At 39.3% G+C, this 23612-nt stretch overlaps 1 protein-coding gene across 6 annotated transcripts in view; it reads right to left on the bottom strand.

Annotated features, from left to right (window-relative positions):
* Positions 1-23612, bottom strand: part of LOC113651616 (aerolysin-like protein) — a 382868-nt gene that overhangs the window by 337498 nt on the left and 21758 nt on the right. For 3 of the 6 annotated variants that reach the window (XM_047800495.1, XM_027138185.2, XM_027138186.2), the window contains exon 2: positions 22184-23417. The exons of 1 other annotated variant lie outside the window; for it this stretch is intronic. In XM_047800495.1, coding sequence (XP_047656451.1) covers positions 22466-23401 — 936 coding nt within the window. In that variant the 5' untranslated portion in view covers positions 23402-23417 and the 3' untranslated portion in view covers positions 22184-22465. Of the gene's footprint in view, positions 1-1865; positions 2514-3429; positions 3523-22183; positions 23418-23612 lie in introns of those variants that run through there. 2 more of the 6 variants (XR_007137821.1, XR_007137851.1) reach the window with 2 other exon arrangements.

Genomic DNA, 23612 nt, shown 5'->3' with positions numbered 1-23612 from the left:
TTTATTAATGATTAACGCACTGACAAACCACACTGTAATAGAAAGTGATCAGAATTAAGCTTTCATAATATGAGTTAAACATTATCATATACAGTAACTATAATGCTGTAATACTATAATCTACATACACAGTAATCTACATACACAGTTAATAACCTACATAATGTCATCAAGAATAAACTGCACACTTACAAGGAACTGATGAAGCAGGTAGCAAGAAATGTCTTCTTTAAAAGACGTCTTGTGAAGGATGCAAGTATGTGGATGAGACAGTCATGCTCTCGTATTTATACCAAATAAAAAGGGTGGTCATGAGCCTTACATCACACTTCCAAGTAACAAGTGTGTGTGTGTGTGTGTGTGTGTGTGTCCATGCTGTTAGTTGGAAGTCAGATTTCACAAGCTTTTCACCCCTCAGTGGTTAATTTCCTTAAACTGTAAGAAAGATCAATGATGAGGTTTAACATTTAGTGAACGTTCCTTTGTGTCACTTAACCTTCATGTTTTCTGTAACAGATACACTGAATTTTTCTCCCACCTACAAAACTTTCATTCTGCTTATCAAAAATCTACAATGTCTTCTGTACTGCATTAGACAGAAGCTCTGTACGCTTTAGATCAGGGTTTACGGATGTTCTATCAAAAAACATCTGGTCTGCATTAGATCATTATCCTGCTTTAAAAAAATCACATTTCATCAATAAAACACAACCTGACCAACACCAATGTAGTAACAAAAAGATCCAGCCATGTTCATATGTGTAATTTAAAGTACCCTGATAGATGAGTTTGCCATCAGACTCCTACATCTTTACATTTTTAAATGCTGCTACAACTGTTTTTGCAGAACAAACAGACTGTGTATCCAAATACATTGGAAAATAAAACTTATATCTAAGACTTTTTTGTGATCTAAAGCCTATAGAGCTTCTATTGAGTGCAATAGAGAAGACAATGACAAGACAGATTTTTGATGTTCTATACACAGACAAATTTTTGGCATTTCAGGAGTGATGTTTCAATGATGAACATGGCTGGATCTTTTTGTTACTACATTGGTGTTGGTCAGGTTGTGTTTTATTGATGAAATGGGATTTTTTTTAAGCAGGATAATGATCTAATGCAGACCAGACGCATTTTGATAGAACATTCCGAAAACCCTGATCTAAAGCGTATAGAGCTTTGATGGAATGCAATAGAGAAGACATTGTAGATTTGTATGCTCGATTATAAACTGTCACTGTAAGGTGTCCAGGTGTCCTGTACTGTATATTAAACAGCTACAGAGAACTTGGAGAAGGTTAAGTAGCTACCAGTAACATGTGTCACTAATATTGACATGAGTACGTTATGGAACAGTGTGTTATGTAGAAGATGTTATGGCCAAACTGGACAAAGTAAAAAGGAATAGATAATAATTATAGTGGAGAAAGTCTATAAGTATAGAAAAAATGTACTTAAGTCAAAATAATAATATGAATTAGATTAAATGTGCTCATGTAGTGTATGAGTGTCTGTTTACTCCAACATATAGGAACATTTTACTAGGAAGACTGGGACTTGTGTTAGTGCTCAGGAAGAATCTAGAATAATACATAATTATGGAAAAAACAAGTCAGAAGCTTAGTTTCAATTGAGACTGATTTTATTGATGGGAATTATAACAGATTATAATCTGAAAATGTCAAAAGAAAAGAACTAAGTTGTTACACAAAGCTACAGTCGAACTAGATCTAAAAATCACCAAATGAGATGTTTTGTTTATTACTCAGAATTATTTGTAAAGAATGCTTCATTAAACTAAACTGTGTCTTAGACTTGTACTACTGGTAGACTAGCAGAATAAATTGTCTGAAACAGCAAAATAAATCAAATCACCTTTTTTATTGGTTAACAGGTTTGGGGAAAGAATCAACCAAAGAATCATGATTAATGAAAAGCTAATATGAAAAACAATCAAACTAAGCTAACCTCAAACACAAACATTATTGATTCAAATGATTTAATAAATGAGATTTGGGTGATTAGTCACTTTGGGTGAGACTATAGAAATGGTGGGATACACCACATTGGTATCACCCGTTGAGCATCATGAAGCCGAAGCGATCAATGCCAGATGAATGACGTCCTTGGATTCCAATGCATTTTCCAGAGGCAACATCAACTGGTACTTCTGGCTGCGGCTTTCCACTTTTCATGCATGCAAAGAACTGCTTCCCAGTACTTGTCTTGAATTTGATGGCACCCAGATGTGTACCATCTTGATTTGGTAAAAGTGAAAGGGAGTCGAATATCTCATCATTTTTAAAGGTAAACTCTTGCAGTTCCCCAGCAGGAATACCAAACTGTGCTGAACGGTTATCAGCAAGAACCACCATCACGGCTTTTATCTGAGAATCACCTTCCCAAACCTGGATCTTTTTCAACAAGGATCGATTTTGCAGGCCATTAAAATTGAAAGGTTCTCCTCCCTTTCCACCAACTCCAACAATACTGTACATCTTGTTCTTAACCTTAAAAACACAAACATTTAAGATGGATGAAAATAGTTGTTCTGATAAATAGGCATGTTATTTGCTGATTCAGCAGATAAAGCTTCATTAAAAGACTTTATTATGAGATGTCTTTATGTATACTAATGGCCAGATTAATGTTTTACAAAAGGATGCCATCCTCTGTGTTCTAATAATCTGTTCAATTACATCACCCACTTCCTGTTAGCACCATATAAAAAGCACATGAGCTAGCATGTCAGTGTGAAACTTTAGACATGTGTAAGTTCTGAGTTGTGTTATTGTGGAAAGCTTTATCATGTATGATGCTGTCTTGCCTTTATGTATTTGCCAAGTCTTTAAATGTTTTCTATCTGTCTTTGATACGTGGTGTTTAAAGTGTGTTTCCTCTCCTCATGTTAACTTTTACTGTACAGAACCTCACTCTGTGTCTGAGACCCCTATGTTACACCATCACTAACATTTAACATTCAGATCAACAGACTTTTTTTTTTAAATAAACACAGAATTGGATGTTAACTGCCGTAATTCAGAACTCTGAGACCCAAAGATTTTTTTGACATCATCATGTACAGAGTCGAGTTATGGACGTCTTGTGAGAATTTAATGCTGCAATTTCAAAAATCAGTATTAATGGTTTAATGTGATAAAGTGGAGTCCTACAGAGCTTTATGTCTCTTATACCACACCAATTTACTTTACCAGTACTAACACATTTTATTTATTAATGATCAATGCACTGACAAACCACACAGTAATAGAAAGTGATCAGAATTAAGCTTTCATAACATGAGTATGAGTATCATTATCATATACAGTAACTATAATGCTGTAATACTATAATCTACATACACAGTAATCTACATTCACAGTTAATAACCTACATAATGTCATCAAGAATAAACTGCATACTTACAAGGAACTGATGAAGCAGGTAGCAAGAAATGTCTTCTTTAAAAGACGTCTTGTGAAGGATGCAAGTTTGTGGATGAGACAGAAGCTTCGTGCTCTCGTATTTATACCAAATAAAAAGGGTGGTCCTGAGTCTCACATCACAATTCCAAGGAACAAGTGTGTGTGTTTATTGAGTCCATGCTGTTAGTTGGAAATCAGATTTCACAAGCTTTTCACCCCTCAGTGGTTAATTTCCTTAAACTGTAAGAAAGATCAATGATGAGGTTTAACATTTAGTAAACGTTCCTTTGTGTCACTTAACCTTCATGTTTTCTGTAACAGATACAGTGGAATTTTTCTCCAACCTTCAAAACTTTCATTTTGTTTATAATAAAGCATCAAAAATCTACAATGTCTACAAAGCTATAATACTCTACATACACAGTTAATAACCTACACAATGTAATCATGAATATACAGCACAGGTTAATTACCTTAAAATGTCAGAACATCTAAGAAACCACAATGAAGTGATTTAATATTTAATCCACATTTCTTTGTCCCACAGAAACTTTTTATAACATCTTGGAAAGGAATCATAGTTTCCATAACTGTTTTGATTTCTTCTCCATTGCATCCCATGAAAGCTCTACAAACTTTAGATAAGGGCTCTTGGAACGTTCTACCAAAAAGCGTCTGCAGTGGATGTAGTAATAAATAGTTTCTGGAGCAAAATGTGCTGCCCTATGAAAGAGACCAAGCTTTCTGGCACTGGGAAGAACATTTCGCTCCAGAAGCTATTTGTTACTACATCCTACTGAATCGTATTGAACATCTTTGGAAAAAGCTGAAACATGTGATCTGATCATCTGATCAACAGACATGTTTGTAATAACCAAAGAAGTTAACTGGCATAATTCAGAACTCTGAATTTTATTTTATTTATTTTATTAAATTTCAAAAATCAGTATTCAGTATATCTCTGGAAAATTGTCCGTAGTGTGTGTGTGTGTGTGTGAGTGAATGAGATTGTGTGTGCCCTGTGATGGGATGGCACTCCGTCCAGGGTGTATCCTGCCTCGATGCCCGATGACGCCTGAGCACAGGCTCCCCGTGACCCAAGAAGTTCGGATAAGCGGTAGAAAATGAATGAATGAATGAAGTATTCAGTATAAAATCAGAAGTAACTAATAAACAGGGTGTATTTTCCAGTGTAGTATTGGTAAGCAGATTTCACTTCAGTTTTCTAGAAATTATGAGAAAAAAATAGCTGGGTGTGCGACTGAAACCCAGTCATAACCCTAGGTTAAGGGCAAGCATCTTTTTCACACAGGGCCATGTAGGTTTGGATTATGTGTGTGTGTGTGTGTGTGTGTGTGTGTGTGTGTGTGTGTGTGTGTGTGTGTGTGTGTGTGTGTGTGTGTGTGGGTGTGTGTGTGAATATCCCATTCTTTTATCATTTGTTTTATAGATTTGGCAGCAGACCAAGCTGATTATTAGACAAAAATTTATTTAGAAAAATGCGGCCTTGGGCTTTCGAGCCACATGCACCAAATTCGGATATGTCGTAGAACCTGGTCTGAAGTTTGTTGCTCTTATTTTTCTAAGCGATCGAAATTCCGGCATTCCCGGTACGGAAGCTCAAATTGGCCTTTTTTCCCATAGACTTCGGCCAGGTTCTTTAGGACCTTACTTCGGACGAAATTTTTATTCCGGAGTTCCGACGGAATTTTCGGTTTACCCGTAGTCGATGGTCGAACATCCCATAGACTTGAATATGGAATTCCGAAAAGTCCTCTAAGCTCTCACACACACAATACATCCAACATTAAGAATTGCATGTACTGTTCTATGCAGTATAATAAGTAGAATCCCATAATGACAGCAGTATTGACATGAAATGTCCAAACCCTCAGTAGCCACTTTTTGCCAAAAGTATTAGCACCCCACCAGTTATTCTGGGGACATCACTCGACACCACGTGGCGTCGCGTGTAGCCCCGCCCCCAAAAGAAACAAAATCAAAAATTTGCACAACAGGGACATGTGACATATCAAAACACTCAGCACAATGAGGGGAACTGCCCTACGGGTATTCTGGTCACGTCACGTGACGTCCCATGTAGCCTCGCCCCCAAAACATGCGAAATAAAAAATTTGCACAACATGGACATGTGACATATCAAAACACTCAGCACATTGAGGGGAACTGCCCCACGGGTATTCTGGTCACGTCACGTGACGTCCTGTGTAGCCCCGCCCCCAAAACAAGCAAAATCAAAAATTTGCACAACATGGACATGTGACATATCAAAACACTCATCACAATGAGGGGAACTGCCCCACGGGTATTATGGTCACGTGATGTGATGTCACGTGAGGTCACGTGACATCACGTGAAAATTAAAAATTTGCACAACAGGGACATGTGACATATCATAACACTCAGCACAATGAGGGGAACTGCCCCATGGGTATTCTGGTCACGTCACGTGTAGCCCCGCCCCCAAAACAAGCAAAATCAAAAATTTTCACAACATGGATATGTGACATATCAAAACACTCAGCACAATGAGGGGAACTGCCCCACGGGTATTCTGGTCACGTCACGTGATGTCACGTGACGTCACGTGAGGTCAGGTGAAAATTAAAAATTTGCACAACATGGACATGTGACATATCAAAACACTCAGCACAATGATGGGAACTGCCCCATGGGTATTCTAATCACGTCACATGACGTCACGTGTAGCCCCGCCCCCAAAACAAGCACAATCAAAAATTTGCACAACATGGATATGTGACATATCAAAACACTCAGCACAATGAGGGGAACTGCCCCACGGGTATTCTGGTCACGTCATGTGATGTCACGTGACGTCACGTGAGGTCAGGTGAAAATTAAAAATTTGCACAACATAGACATGTGACATATCAAAACACTCAGCACAATGAGGGGAACTGTCCCACGGGTATTCTGGTCACGTCACGTGAAAATTAAAAATTTGCACAACATGGACATGTGACATATCAAAACACTCAGCACAATGAGGGGAACTACCCCACGGGTATTCTGGCACCCTAGCGGTTCAGTAGCTTTCACAATCTTTCTGTCCACTCGCCTCCAAAATGCACCGGCCTTTGCATATACTTGCACCATCAAAGCCAACATCAAAGTTTGTCGCGACGAACTTTACAAATCTAGTTAATAATTAATCTGTGTCTGAGAAACTTTTGATGACAAATTGGCATGGAATAAAGTTTTCTGTAACAGTTACACTGGATTGTTTCCCCAACAAACAAAACTTTGTCTGTGTATTATAGAACATCAAAAATCTGTCTTGTCATTGTCTTCTCTATTGCACTCAATAGAAGCTTTATAGGCTTTAGATCACAAAAAAGTCTTAGATAAAAGTTTTATTTTCCAAAGTATTTGGATACACAGTCTGTTTGTTCTGCAAAAACAGTTGTAGCAGCATTTAAAAATGTAAAGATGTAGGAGTCTGATGGCAAACTCATCTATCAGGGTACTTTAAATTACACATATGAACATGGCTGGATCTTTTTATTACTACATTGGTGTTGGTCAGGTTGTGTTTTATTGATGAAATGTGATTTTTTTAAAGCAGGATAATGATCTAATGCAGACCGGACACTTTTTGATAGAACATTGGAAACCCTGATCTAATCCTGATCAAACCTTGATCTAAAGCTTACAGAGCTTCTGTCTAATGCAGTACAGAAGACATTGTAGATTTTTGATGCTTTATTATAAACAGAATGAAAGTTTTGTAGGTTGGAGAAAAAATCACTGTTTCTGTTACAGAAAACATGAAGGTTAAGTGACACAAAGGAATGTTCACTAAATGTTAAACCTCATCATTGATCTTTCTTACAGTTTAAGGAAATTATCCACTGAGGGGTGAAAAGCTTGTGAAATCTGATTTCCAACTAACAGTGTGGACACACAAACACACACACACTTGTTCCTTGGAAGTGTGATGTGAGACTCAGCACCACCCTTTTTATTTGGTATAAATAAGAGAGCACGAAGCTTCTGTCTCATCCACATACTTGCATCCTTCACAAGACGTCTTTTAAAGAAGACATTTCTTGCTACCTGCTTCATCAGTTCCTTGTAAGTGTGCAGTTTATTCTTGATGACATTATGTAGGTTATTAACTGTGTATGTAGATTACTGTGTATGTAGATTATAGTATTACAGCATTATAGTTACTGTATATGATAATGTTTAACTCATATTATGAAAGCTTAATTCTGATCATTTTCTATTACAGTGTAGTTTGTCAGTGCATTAATCATAAATAAATAAAATGTGTTAGTACTGGTAAAGTAAATTGGTGTGGCATAAGAGACATAAAGCTCTGTAGGACTCCACTTTATCACATTAAACCATTAATACTGATTTTTGAAATTTCAGCATTAAATTCTCACAAGACGTCCATAACTCAACTCTGTACATGATGATGTCAATAAAATCTTTGGGTCTCAGAGTTCTGATTTACGCAAGTTAACATCCACTTCTGTGCTTATTAAAAAAAAAAGTCCATTGACCTGAATGTTAAATGTTAGTGATGGTGTAACATAGGGGGTAGCTCATGTTTCAGGCATTTTATTATCTTAACTTCAATTCATCTTAAACATGCCTATTTATCAGAAGAACTATTTTCATCCATCTTAAATGTTTGTGTTTTTAAGGTTAAGAACAAGATGTACAGTATTGTTGGAGTTGGTGGAAAGGGAGGAGAACCTTTCAATTTTAATGGCCTGCAAAATCGAGCCTTGTTGAAAAAGATCCAGGTTTGGGAAGGTGATTCTCAGATAAAAGCCGTGAAGGTGGAACTTGCTGATAACCGTTCAGCACAGTTTGGTATTCCTGTTGGGGAACTGCAAGAGTTTACCCTTTACAAAGATGAGATATTCGACTCCCTTTCACTTTCGCTAAATCAAGATGGTACACATCTGGGTGCCATCAAATTCAAGACAAGTACTGGGAAGCAGTTCTTTGCATGCATGAAAAGTGGAAAGCCGCAGCCAGAAGTACCAGTTGATGTTGCCTCTGGAAAATGCATTGGAATCCAAGGACGTCATTCATCTGGCATTGATCGCTTCGGCTTCATGATGCTCAACGAGTGATACCAATGTGGTGTATCCCACAGTTTCTAAAGTCTCACCCAAAGTGACTAATCACCCAAATCTCATATATTAAATCATTTGAATCAGTAATGTTTGTGTTTGAGGTTAGCTTAGTTTGATTGTTTTTCATATTAGCTTTTCATTAATCATGATTCTTTGGTTGATTTTTCCCCCAAACCTGTTAACTAATAAAAAAGTGATTTGATTCATTTTGCTGTTTCAGACAATTTATTCTGCTAGTCTACCAGTGGTGCAAGACTAAGACACAGTTTAGTTTAATGAAACATTCTTTACAAATAATTCTGAGTAATAAACAAAACATCTCATTTGGTGATTTTTAGTTCTAGTTCGACTGTAGCTTTGTGTAACAATTTGGTTCTTTTCTTTTGACATTTTCAGATTATAATCTGTTATAATTTCCATCGATAAAATCAGTCCCAATTGAAACTAAGCTTCTGACTTGTTTTTAACATAATCATGTATTATTCTAGATTCTTCCTGAGCACTAACACAAGTCCCAGTCTTCCCAGCAAAATGCTTCTATATATTGGAGTAAACAGACACTCATACACCACTTGAGCACATTTAAACTAATTAATGTTATTATTTTGACTTAATAAATTGTTTTCTATACTTATACACTTTCTCCACTATAATTATTATCTATTCCTTTAGACTTAGTCCACTTTGGCCATAACATCTACTACATAACACACTGTTCCATAACGTACATATGTCAATATTAGTGACACATGTTACTGGTAGCTACTTAACCTTCTCCAAGTTCTCTGTAGCTGTTTAATATACAGTACAGAACACCTGGACACCTTACAGTGACAGTTTATAATCGAGCATACAAATCTACAATGTCTTCTCTATTGCATTCCATCAAAGCTCTATAGGCTTTAGATCAGGGTTTTGGGAATGTTCTATCAAAAAGCATCTGGTCTGCATTAGATCATTATCCTGCTTAAAAAAATCACATTTCATCAATAAAACACAACCTGACCAACACCAATGTAGTAACAAAAAGATCCAGCCATGTTCATCATTGAAACATCACTCCTGAAATGCCAAAAATTTGTCTGTGTATTATAGAACATCAAAAATCTGTGTCATTGTCTTCTCTATTGCACTCAATAGAAGCTCTATAGGCTTTAGATCCTAAAAAGGTCTTAGATATAAGTTTTATTTTCCAATGTGTTTGGATACACAGTCTGTTTGTTCTGCAAAAACAGTTGTAGCAACATTTAAAAATGTAAAGATGTAGGAGTCTGATGGCAAACTCATCTATCGGGGTACTTTAAATTACACATACAGTCTGAACATGGCTGGATCTTTACTACATTGGTGTTGGTCAGGTTGTGTTTTATTGATGAAATGTGATTTTTTTTAAACCAGGATAATGATCTAATGCAGACCGGACGCTTTTTGATAGAACATTCGTAAACCCTGATCAACAGCGTACAGAGCTTCTGTCTAATGCAGTACAGAAGACATTGTAGATTTTTGATGCTTTATTATAAACAGAATGAAAGTTTTGTAGGTTGGAGAAAAATTCACTGTATTTGTTAGAGAAAAAATTAAGGTTAAGTGACACAAAGGAACGTTCACTAAATGTTAAACCTCATCATTGATCTTTCTTACAGTTTAAGGAAATTAACCACTGAGGGGTGAAAAGCTTGTGAAATCTGATTTCCAACTTACACACTTGTTAGTTTTACTTGGATGTGTGATGTAAGGCTCATGACCACCCTTTTTATTTGGTATAAATACGAGAGCATGAAGCTTCTGTCTCATCCACATACTTGCATCTTTCACAAGACGTCTTTTAAAGAAGACATTTCTTGCTACCTGCTTCATCAGTTCCTTGTAAGTGTGCAGTTTTTTCTTGATGACATTATTTAGGTTATTAACTATGTATGTAGATTACTGTGTATGTAGATTATAGTATTACAGCATTATAGTTACTGTATATGATAATGTTTAACTCATATTATGAAAGCTTAATTCTGATGATTTTCTATTACAGTGTGGTTTGTCAGTGCGTTAATCATTAATAAATAAAATGTGTTAGTACTGGTAAAGTAAATTGGTGAGGAATAAGAGACATGAAGCTCTGTAGGACTCCACTTTCTCCACACTTTCTCCACTATAATTATTATCTATTCCTTTAGACTTTGTCCACTTTGGCCATAACATCTACTACATAACACACTGTTCCATAACGTACACATGTCAATATTAGTGACCCATGTTACTGGTAGCTACTTAACCTTATCCAAGTTCACTGTAGCTGTTTAATATACAGTACAGGACACCTGGAAATCACAGCCATGTGTACAGTATGTCCCCAAAGTGTTCCACCAAAACTGATGAACAGAGTGAGCTCCATTTTCTCTGCACTGGTATCTTAAGCATATCTACCTTCAACACCAATAGTTAATTCTTATCTTGATGTTGGTAGGACATGGATTTAATTTCTCCAACAGCCACTTTGGGTGTCACATCAGGAATAGTGGGATACACAACATTGGTAAAATCAGCAGTAAGATGAATAAATCATGTGCAAGCCCATTACTATATTAAAATACCAGCCAAATTCAATGACATTAAATTTAATAAAACCAGTCATTGTTAACATTAATTGAACAATGTGTTCACACCTAATGAGGATTTCACATTACAGTATTTACACCTCAGAAGTAAGCTGTTATCAACTTTAATGCTACAGTGATTTACTTTACCAGACAAAACTAACAAATTTTATTTCAAATTTATGTTGCCAAGCCTGGGCCAGACCCTCAGTCACTTCTCAGAACCCTGTCCTGAGGCAGATGATCAAGATGAGGAGGATGACACCATACTGAGTCACTGCTGAGCATCGTGGAGTGATGATGTGAGAAGCCAGGAGATTGAAAGCACCTTCTAGAAAACTCATGGAAGGGTTAAAAGTCTGTATCTCTGTAAGATAAAGAAAATGGTGTCACACAGAGTACACTTTTATACATTCACAGCGGAGTCAATCCTTTGAGAACATCTCTTAACCCTGATAGCATGGATCCACTATGGAAAAAGATCAGTTAGTACAAGATTAGTTGTACCTATAGCTGGCTTACCCTTCTTCCAGGGTGTGGGAAACGGACGACCAAAAATGATTCCATGTGGTGATAAATGGACGTCTTTTTCATTTCTGCTAGAACAGTGGGTAACAAATCAACCCAATGTTTGCTACCCGTGACCTGCATAGCTTTAGTCAACTTATCCTTAATTGTTCGATTAGTTCTTTCCAATATCCCTGAGGATTGGGGATGATAAGGAATATGAAAGCGCCATGACAGAGACAGGTACTTACACAGATCTTGTGTTATTTTAGAAGTAAAAGGCGTTCCTTTATCTGAGTCAATAGCGTGTGAGACACCATACCTCGACAAGATTTCATTGGCCAGAATACGTGTAACCACCTTAGAATTTTCTCGCTGACAGGGGAAAGCCTCTACCCACCTTGAGAACTTATCTACCATCACCAGGAGATATTTGAAAGTCCCCTGTGGTGGCATATGTGTAAAATCAATTCGTCATTCAGAAAATGGTGCAGTTGGTATTGGAAGATTTTCATGTTTAGCTGTGTTTTTAGTAGGATTATTTTGAGCACAGGTCAGACATTTAGATAGGATTAAGTCTATTGTACCTTTTAAATTAGCTACACAAAAGAGTTTATTCATATCCTCCCATACCCCTCTTCGGGCGGATTGTGTAACACCATGAAACTCGCGCACAACCTGTACCAGTGATAAGTTTCCTCTCTGCAAAGCAAAAGCCACGTGTTTGCCAAATTCGTCCAAAATCATGGGCGAAGCCAAAAGCATAACGTGAATCAGTGTAAATTGTTACATCCGTAAATTCAGAGAGAATACACGCACGAGTTAGTGCAAAAAAATCAGCTGCCTGTGCAGACATAAAAGGTAAAGAATAAGCTTCAACAACAACATCAGGCAGAGCACACACAGAACATACACACAGAAAGTGACCATCATGTGTCTTTGAACAAGAGCCATCAACAAATAGCGAATCGCCTGTATTTAATGGAGTGGATTCTAAATCAGGGCGAATGCTAGTAGAGTGAATAATTTCAGCACAGCAATCATGTGAAGTGTCGTGCAGTGTGGCATCCTGAGTTTTAAGTAGACGTGCAAGACCTAATGTATCTAATGAGGAGGTGGTTTTAATTTTTAGATTACTGGTTGCACATAAGATAGTTTCATAACCTGACCTCCTTTGTGCTGTCATGTGTTGAGTCTGTAAGTTCTGAAGGACCTGTTTTACCTGATGTGGTGAATGTAATAAGATGGATGAGAGAGGATAATTTTCTCAGCATCTTGTACCATCACAGGACAGGCGGCCAAAGCCCGGAGACATGCTTATAAGCCCTGGGCAACAGTATCAAGTGTTTTAGACGGATTGCACATGGTCTCATGCCCCCTATGCTCCTGGGCCAAGACAGCAGAGGCAGTGCCCTCATGATCGCAGGGTGTGAGGGTATTTTTGGGCCTGGAGAAGTTTTGACATACCCTGATATTGAAGCAAGCTGCACACAGGAAGCAAGCTGCAGACAGGAAGCAAGCTGCACACAGGAAGCCAGCCGCACACACGAAGCAAGCTGCACACAGGAAGCTCTCGCATCTTCCAATTTATATGCCTGGCTGAGTATTTTTTATTCAATTCCGAGTTATCTTGAGTTTACACTTTAACCTACTTACACCTTAATTCTTGACATCGTATTTACTTGTCCCGCAGCGTCAGCTTTTAGCCAGCTAGCATAACTAGCCTGTTAGCTCGGCTACCGCTAGTACAAGCTCTCGCATCTTCCACATTTTCATTTCACAGACTGGAGTGAGAGGCAGGGAGTTAACCTGCTCAGTCCAGTGGCTCGCTCCCACCCTGCTCTCCTCCACGTCCTTTCTCATCTTTTAGAAGCAAGTGATATACAATAAATAAATAAATAGGTTAAATAGTCCGCTTCTAGACGGCTAGCACAACTAGCCTGTAAGCTCGGCTACCGCTAGTACAATCTGTTGTACTTGCTCTGTAACATCATGTCAGTTATGTCTCTGCCTTTGAGCGCAGGTGAGGACGCATTGGAGCTGCACACGGTAGAACTGGAGCTGGTTGCTGTGGAGAAGCAGATCCGCGAACTACAGGTGAAGCAGGCCCAGCAGCGGAGGACGCGTGCCGGTCCCCGGCCAAGGACCTCTCCCCCTCCACCACCGCCGGTCTTCGAGATCCTCACCCGGAACCGCTTCGCCCCCCTTCGCGAGACGGACTGCGACAACGTGATCATCGGAGACTCCATCGTCCGCCACGTCCGTGCTACGGTGGCTAAAGGTAAGGCTCGCACTCACTGCTTACCTGGTGCTTGTGTTCTTGATGTCTCTGCACAGGTACCTAGAGTCGTGAGCAGAAACACCAGAGCTGTGGTTCTTCAAGTCGGCTCGAACGACACCAGCCTGAGGCAGTCGGAGATCCTGAAGAGGGACTTCAACACCCTGGTGGAGACGGTTCGCAGCACAGCGCCCACGACGAGGATCATCGTGTCTGGACCGCTTCCAACGTACCAGCGAGGAATTGAAAGGTTCAGTAGACTTTTCGCTTTAAATGAATGGTTACAGTCATGGTGTCAGGCTCAGAAACTACTCTTTATCGATTATTGGAATGTTTTCTGGGAGCGTCCTAGGCTATTCTGTGCTGACGGCCTGCACCCCAGCAGAGTTGGAGAGGAGATCCTCTCGGACAACATCTCCAGGGCGCTGAACACCTTCTGACTGGTAAACTACTCTTTAAATTTAAATCTCAATAGCCATCCTTCACTTCAGCACATTGACACAGAAAATGCACACATAGCTCACCCTATAGAAACTGTGTCTGTTCCCCGAGCAGTGAGATCAAAAAGTAAATACATGAGAAGTTCTCGAAATAATCTTACTGTAATTAGACCAGAAAAATGCCAAAGAAAGAAACAAAAACAATTCTTAAGGTTTGGACTTCTGAAAATTAGATCTCTTGCACCCAAAGCACTTATTGTAAATGAAAAGATCTCAGATAATAGCCTTACTGCACTCTGCCTCACCGAAACTTGGATTAAACCAAATGAATACATCAGTCTAAACGAGTCTACACCATCAGGATATATCTATAAGCATGAGCCTCGTCTGACTGGTCGTGGAGGTGGTGTCGCCACTATCCTTAGTGATTACCTCACTGTTACCCAGAGAACACAGCATAGATTTAGTTCTTTTGAAGTGCTCGTCCTTAATGTTACACTATCGCACATGCACGAAGAAATCCCTGATGTCTCTTGCTCTAGCGACCGTGTACAGATCCCCAGGGCCCTATACAGTTTTTCTTAGAGAATTCACAGATTTTCTCTCAGACCTATTGGTTAACATTGACAAAGCACTAATTGTAGGAGACTTTAACATTCATGTTGATGACTCAAACGACGCTTTAGGACTCACATTTATGGACTTACTAAACTCACTTGGGCTCAAACAAAACATCACTAGTGCAACTCATCGACGTAACCACACACTAGATTTAATAATATCACACAGAATAGATGTCACTGATATAGATATCATACCTCAAAGTGATGACATCACAGACCATTACCTCATAATGTACTCACTACCTATAGAACAGACTAACTATGTCTCACCACGTTATCGACTCGGTAGAACCATTATTCCAACCACCAAAGACAGATTCACAAATAACCTGCCTGATCTGTCTGGACTTCTTACTGTATCCTTAAACTCAAACGACCTAGATGTAATGACTAACAGCATAGGCGCTATATTCACTAGCACATTAGACACTGTTGCCCCAGTCAGATTACAGAAGGTTAGAGATAAAACACTTGCACCATGGTATAATAGTCATACTCACACCCTCAAGAGGGAGACCCGTAACCTCGAACGGAAATGGAGAAAAACTAAATTAGAGGTTTTTAGAATTGCGTATAAGGACAGTATGTCCAGCTATAGACAGGCTCTAAAAGCTGCTAGGGCTGAGCACCTGAGCAAACTCATAGAAAATAACCAGAACAATCCCAGGTTTTTATTTAGCACAGTGGCTAGTTTAACAAAAAAACAGAAATCTGAACACACTATTCCATCACATTTCAGTAGTGAGGACTTTATGAGATTCTTCACTGATAAAATCGAAAGTATCAGGAATAAAATAGGTGACGCTCAACATATCAGAGCAACCAGTGACACAATCTCACCTAAGGCTTTACACAGCTTTACAAGTACAGGACAGGAAGAGTTAGATAAACTTATTACTACAGCTAAATCAACAACATGTTCACTAGACCCCATCCCAACTAAACTACTGAAAGAAGTGTTACATAAAGCTGGTCAGCCTCTTCTTAATATCATTACCTTCTCGTTATCTTTAGGTTACATCTCAAAGTCTTTTAAGTTGGCAATTATAAAGGATCAGTTCTTGAACCTCTGCTTTTCTCTATATACATGCTTCCATTAGGGAACATTTTTAGAAGACATGGGATTAGTTTCCATTGTTATGCTGATGACACACAGTTATATATCTCATCAAAACCAGATGAAATAGCCACAGTGTCCAAATTAACTCAGTGCCTTAGAGAGATAAAAGACTGGATGAGCTGCAACTTTCTATTGTTAAACTCCGATAAGACAGAAATACTACTCATAGGTCCAAAAACCAGTGCACAGAAACTCTCACAACTTAACTCCCATTTAGAGGGATGTACTGTTACTAGTAGATCGACAGTGAAAGACCTCGGTGTTATATTAGACAGCAACTTGTCTTTTAAAAATCATATCGCTCACACTACCAAAACAGCCTTCTTCCACCTTAGAAATATTGCCAAGCTGAGAAACATCCTGTCTCTTTCTGATGCTGAGAAGCTAGTTCATGCGTTCATGACCTCTAGACTGGACTATTGTAATGCATTACTAGGTGGTTGTCCTGCATCTTTAATAAATAGGTTACAGTTAGTCCAAACTTCAGCTGCCAGAGTTCTCACTAGGACAAGAAAGTATGACCATATAACCCCAATTTTATCATCTCTACACTGGCTACCTGTTAAGTTTAGAATTGACTACAAACTGCTGCTACTTATGTACAAGGCTCTTAATGGTTTAGCTCCCATGTATCTAACTAGTCTTCTAACACGTTACAATCCTTCACGCTCTCTGAGATCGCAAAACTCAGGACTTTTGGTAGTTCCCAGAATATCTAAGTCTACTAAAGGTGGTAGAGCATTTTCTTATTTAGCTCCCAAACTTTGGAATAGTCTTCCTGATAGTGTTCGGGGCTCAGACACACTTTCCCAGTTTAAACATAGATTAAAAACTCATCTCTTTAGTCAGGCGTACACATAATACATCCCATAATATCATGCACCAGTACATCAGACCGGCACATTTTTATGAACGGCAGATATGTTAATCCCTTTCCACTGCTTCTCTCTTTGTACCTATCCCGAGGCATCCAGACACTGTACCAGCTCCTAACGTCCTCTGTGGGACGAAGCCTTTGTATGTCCACTGAGCCGAGGCCGACTAAGAATCCTGAGACATCTCCAGTTAGACTCTGTGATACTAAGGGGATCTGAAGTCCATGATCCTTATACCAATACAACATTTAACTGACTGTATATTACAATCAAACCCCTAGTGTCACCCATATGAGGATGGGTTCCCCTTGAGTCCGGTTCCTCTCAAGGTTTCTTCCTTTACCAATTTAAGGGAGTTTTTCCTTGCCACTGCTGCCTGAGTCACCTCAGACTTGCTCATAGGGGAATAAATACATACACATTGTGAACTATTGTCATGATTCAGCTCGGACTTTGGCCATGTGCAGTTTTGTTTATGTTTCTTTTCACGTGTCTGCCCTGCCTTCGTCTGCTCCTTCCCGTCACCACACCTGCTCCTCATTGTGTCATTAGTGTTTTGTAGTTAAGTGTGCCGCGTTGCTGATGGCAGCGCGGAATCTACTGTTGTCCTGTCTTGTCTTCAGTCTGTGTCATATTCCGTGTTCCCTTTGTTATTAAACACTGTTTTGTTTTGCTATCCTGTGTCTGGGTCCGCTTCCTGCCCCGCATCATGACAGAAGATTCCGCCGCACCAGGACCCAGCAGGATAGCAGCTCGGACCGGTTATCGTGGGAGCCTTTTTGTTTTGTTTTGTTTTGTTTTTTTTTCCCCCGGACTTTGCGGGTTTGGTGACATCGGTCCGCATTTTTTTCCGGTGAGGGACGCCGCTCCGCACCCGGTTTCTCCGCTGGGGGCGCCGCCTTACTTCCGGTTTCGGGTCATGTCGCCAACCCGAGTTTTGTTTTGTTTTTTCGGTGTCCTGTGACATCGCCCCGCATTTGTCCGGTGGGGGGTGTCGCTTCACGTTTTGTTCCCGTGGAGGGCGTCGTGGGGGGTGTTTCAGGCCCGTATTTTTTGGATTTTTTGTTCTGTGGAGGATATATGTATATATTTTTTTTCCTCTCTCTCCCTCCCTCCCTTCCTGTTCCTGGTTCCTGAGGGGTGGGACTGGCAGCGGTGCGTCGGGAGTTATGCGCGGCCCTTCAGCTCGGCTGTGGACGTCGCTCGGCCCTTCAGCTTGGCTGTAGACGTCGCTCGGCGCTTCAGCTCGGCTGTGGATGTCGCTCGGCCTTTCAGCTCGGCTATGGAAGTCGCGTGGCCCTTCTGCTCGGCTGTGGACGTCGCTCGGCCCTTCTGCTCGGCTTTGGACGTCGTTCGGCCCCTCTGCTCGGCTGTGGACGTTGCTCGGCACCCGCTGGCTGTGCCGCCATGTGCCTTGCTCCCCCCACCTGCCTCGCTGTGTGCCTTGCTCCCCCCACCTGCCTTCACCGTGTGCCTTGCTCCCCCCACCTGCCTTCACCGTATGCCTTGCTCCCCCCACCTGCCTTCACCGTGTGCCCCCCCCCCCATGGACCTTCGGGAGCCGCGCCTTGGGGGGGGGCTCTGTCATGATTCAGCTCAGACTTTGGCCACATGCAGTTTTGTTTATGTTTCTTGTCACGTGTCTGCCCCCCATGTCTATTGTAAAAAGCACTATACAAATAAACTTGAATTGAATTGAATTGATATTTGTGCTTTTTTCAGTTGCTTATGAAGATATAAATGGCTAAAGTCTAATATCACTGTAATCAGCACAAACTGGACTACAATAATATGTGAGCAGCATGTATGTACATGATTGTGTTTTTGAGAAAACAATGTTTATGCGTGGTTAGTGAAAAATGAAACATTATAAATCACTTGAATAAGGCCATAAAACACATACAGAACATTGGTTCATAGGACTTTTGAGAACTGGATCTTGTAGCCTAGAGTTTTTGCTTCAAAATTATGTGAAAATCATCTTGTTTACTCGCTCACAGAAAACAATATATTGATTTAAATTTTCGAAGACACTTTTTGTTTGTAAAGGGCATATGCGAGTAGGCGTCAACTATCATGAATATTAATGTAATTCACACCTGAGAAGACAAAGGCCCGCATAATGAGCTGCATAATGAGCCTTACAGGTAAGTGTATGACTGAGAGAGGAGTTACAAGAATGTGGAGATTACAAGAAGAAGGAGTTAAAAGAATGTGAAGACAAAATAAATGTGTATATTTTGTGTTTGTAGTTTATTTAGAATATTTAACTAGTGCAAACAGTGCCAGACAAGAGATAAGTACTAAAAAAAATTCTAAAATACACATAAAGTGCATGTGTGCAACCTAGTGCAAACAGTGCAAGACAAGAGACCGAGCAAACAGACACTATACTACAAGACAGATGCTTAAAATAAATAATAAAGTAACAATATGTATACAAGTAACAATATTGTATATGACCAATACAATATGGCTCTGTTAAAATCTTTAATGGAATGCAGCCTAGGGTGGTTGGGGAGGCAGTGCAGGAAGGGAATCTACGGGAACATCTCCCATCTCTCTAAGTCTTTTCCTACATTCATTAATCCAATGCCCATTCCTACAACAATGAAAACAGGCGCCGGGGCTTAGTGAGTATGAATTACTTCCTCCTCTTCCCCAGCCTCTCCCTCGGGCCGAGTCACCATTATATACATTGCCTTCAGCCACAGCAAGGCATACTACGTATCTACTTTCTAAAATACCATCAACTTCCATAGTGCGCACTCTCTCCCGTAGAGTTTTAATTGTCATACTGCTACGATCTGTGAGCTGATATTTAAGAACTTTCTGCACCTCAAAGCTACAATTATGAGACAGGTTGTGAGGAACAAAGGATTAGCGATTTCTGTTTAATTTGAGGATCAAACTTCAGCAGAGATTTTATTATTATTATTATTATTATTATTATTATTATTATTATTATTATTTTTTTTTTTTTTTTTTTTTTTTTTTTTTGAGTTTGGAGTAGAGTGATATTTATCCCAGATCAGTTTCATTTCTAGCCATTTCTTATAACTGTCTGTCATGTACTGATAATCCTAATCAGGATCCCCGAAGCCGTCACAAATTTGAATGTAAGCAGATACCAAATAGTTTCCTCATGGTCTGGCTTAGGATATTTCGTTCCTGAATTACCCATGTCCTATACTATATGTACTATAGGTACAACCAATATTATTAAACAAAAACAAAACAACACAATTAACACAACACAATCAACACAACACAAACAACACAACACAATTGGAGACCAGTGACCGAGACAGAGAGGGCGATCAAATAAATTTATAGCCTCTAACCTTAGAGACGTTGCGCGCGCTATTTCACCAACCAGTGACGAATTCCCTTACACATCGTGCATACATTCTATACACGGATATGGATATCAGCACAGTAGTGCCTACACTTTGAACGATATGACTAGATACCGATCAGCACTTGCCCGCTCTTCTGATATCCCCAATATAAATACCAGTACACGAGGTAAGTGCCTACACTTTAACTGGTATGACAAGATACCAAATCAGCACTTACCAGAATACTGGTATCCCGGACGAGCCCCCACAACTGTAAGGAATTCTCATCCCTCTTTCCATCTGCCGCCTGGGCTGGGTAACCTAAAATTCAGCCTCTTATTCCTCTGCTCGGTTTCTGTTCTCCACAAGGCCTTGGGGAAGTCTCAATGAAACACACGAGACAGTCTTTCAAAGAGAAGTTCCAAAGTTTATTAGGAAAAGCAGGAATATATAGTCATCCAAGAAGAGGGATGGTGTAGTGAGTGTGTGTGTTGGTATGTGTGTGTGCATCTGTGTTTAAGTGACCTCTCAGTTACCCCAATGAAGTCAGATATTATAGGGATGTGAGCCTATACTTCCCTTAGTTCCCATGGTTGGTAACATAAAGAATGATTATGGCAGGGCCATCTGTGGTAAGGCTAATTATGGTAGGGACAAGGCTGTGTCTGTGTGTGTGTGTGTGTTATAAGAAAATCAAACTGAAGGTGAAAAGACTAGATTCATGGATGAGCAACAGAAAAGACATTGTAGATTTCTGATACTTATTATAAACAGACTGAATGTTTTGTGGTTTGGAGAAAAATGTAACTGTATCTGTTACAGATACCATGATTCCATGTTAAGATGTCATCACAAGGTTGAGTGACATAAAGGAATGTTCATTAAATAATAAACTACATTATTGTGCTTTCTGACAGTTTAAGGAAATTAAACACTGAGGGCTGAAATGCTTGTGAAATCTGAATTCCAGCTAACAGGATGGACACACAAACACACACAAACTTGTTACTTGGAAGTGTGATGTAATGCTCAGGACCACCCTCTTTATTTGGTATAAATACGAAAATGTGCAGCTTCTGTTTCATCCACAAACTTGTATCCTTTATAAGTTGTCATTTAAAGAAGGTTTTTGTTACCTGCTTCATCAGTTCCTTGTAAATGTGCAGTTTATTCCTGGTTACATTATGTAGGTAATTAACTGTGTGTGTAGATTACTGTGTATGTAGATTATAGTATTACAGCATTATAGTTACTGTATATGATAATGTTTAACTCATATTATGAAAGCTTACTTCTGATTATTTTCTATTACCGTGTTGTTTGTCAGTGCGTTAATCATTAATAAATGAAATTTGTTACATTTGGTAAAATAAATTCATGTTGGATAAGAGGCATAAAGCTCTGACATGAGGAGAGGGAACACAATGTACAGAATAGTATTGAGAGTAAACACACTCCGAACTGTCCAAACACTCAAGAATTAATCTGTGTCACAGAAACTTTTGATGACACCTTGTTATGGAATCATGGTTTCTGTAACAGTTACGGTGGATTGTTTCTCCAAAAGACAAAAATTTTGGTCTGGCTTTAGATCACAAAAAAAATTAGATATAAGTTTTTTTTCCCCAGTGTATCAGTTTATCATGTTATTACAATTTACTTACGTTCCATTTTATCTAACCAGGCGGTGCTACACGATTTCCTGTAAGTGTTTGATTCGAGACCTCATTTAACTTGTGTGTTTAATTTATTCAGTTTATCCTCGTCCCGATGCTCTGCCGTCACTTTTATTTTCCAAGACCAGCGGAATAAATCAAATCACTGTTTTCTTTGGTTTCCAGATTTTGAAAAAATAAACAAAAAAACATCACCCATTCCACCAAATGCAGGATAAACATGAAGATGCAAGACCATATAAGTCACAGCTGGACTCCAGTGTTCCACACACACAGCTCCAGTCAGCAAGAACTTTACTGAGATACTGAGTACAGTGATACATAATGCACTAAATACGTCCCATACATCTGTAACATTGATTATTAAACATGATCAATTTTGTAGTTAAAATATTTCTAGAATTGAATTCAAAGCTTATTAGGCTGCACCAAGCGTTTTGTATGATTAATTCACAAACATTTTTCCATCAGTGTAAGCGACACCCTTGTAGGTTCCACTGGTTTTATACTGCAGCACCCTGTCATTATAGCAGGTAATCTTCATGATGCCAGTGAATGGGAGGTCAACTGTAGCCTGGCCAAGTGTGACGCGCACATCCACAGTTTTACCTGGAGGAATTATAACAGGAACTGAGAGGAGCTCCATTTTTTCTATAGTGGTCTCTGAATCATATGTACCTTCAACTCCAATGCTTAATTCATATCCTGATTTCCCCTCCGCAAGAAATGGAATTCCTGCTTTTACTTTTAGGCTCACTGTGGATTTCAGATTGCCCTTAACAGACCAGGAGGATATTTGGGTGATTTTATTGGTGGTCTCAATTGTAAATTCTTGAGTTTCAAAACTGTTGTTCTGGTACAACATGGATTTGATTACTCCAAAAGCCACTTTGGGTATCACATCATGAATGGTGGGATACACAACACTGGTAAGCTCAGCAGACTTGATGGTGTTGATGAATATGAAGCCAAAGCGATCAATATCCCACCCTGAACGTCCTTTGATCCCCATGCAGATCCCAGAAGCAACATCAACTGTAACTTCTGGATTTAGGTTACGATTTTTCAAACATATATAGAATTCTCTTGAGTGACTTGTGTTGAATTTGAGTGCACCCAGACGTTTACCATCTAGATTTGGCCAAAGTGAAAGAGAGGTGAAATGCTCTCCATCTTCAAATGTAAACTCTTTTGGATTCTCCTCAGGCCTACCAAACACTATGGACCGGCCATCAGTAAGCCACACCTTCATGGCTTTTATCTGCCACACACCTTCCCAAACCTGGATCCTTTTCAGCATGCTTCCATTTTCAGTGCCATTATAATTAAAAGCATTTCCTCCCTGACCTCCAACTTCAACAACATCTGCCAGGTACGACATGCTGTTCTTCTTGAGCCTAAAAAAAACAAAACAAAGATGTCTCAGGAATTAAGCTGATAAAATTAAAAATATTTTGTGATTCAGCTCAAAAATCTTTATCAACCGTTTGTATCATTGGATGTTGTTTATCTTTATTTTTTTCATTTATTTTATTAGGTGACTTTATGCTTGCTAATAACCATTGCATAAAGTTCGATAAAAATTATTCATT

The sequence above is a fragment of the Tachysurus fulvidraco genome, chromosome 15, assembly GCF_022655615.1.
Source record: "Tachysurus fulvidraco isolate hzauxx_2018 chromosome 15, HZAU_PFXX_2.0, whole genome shotgun sequence".
Lineage (NCBI taxonomy): Eukaryota > Metazoa > Chordata > Actinopteri > Siluriformes > Bagridae > Tachysurus > Tachysurus fulvidraco.
The sequence above is the reverse complement of the archived record's forward strand: the minus strand, read 5'-3'. Positions and strand labels throughout refer to the sequence as shown.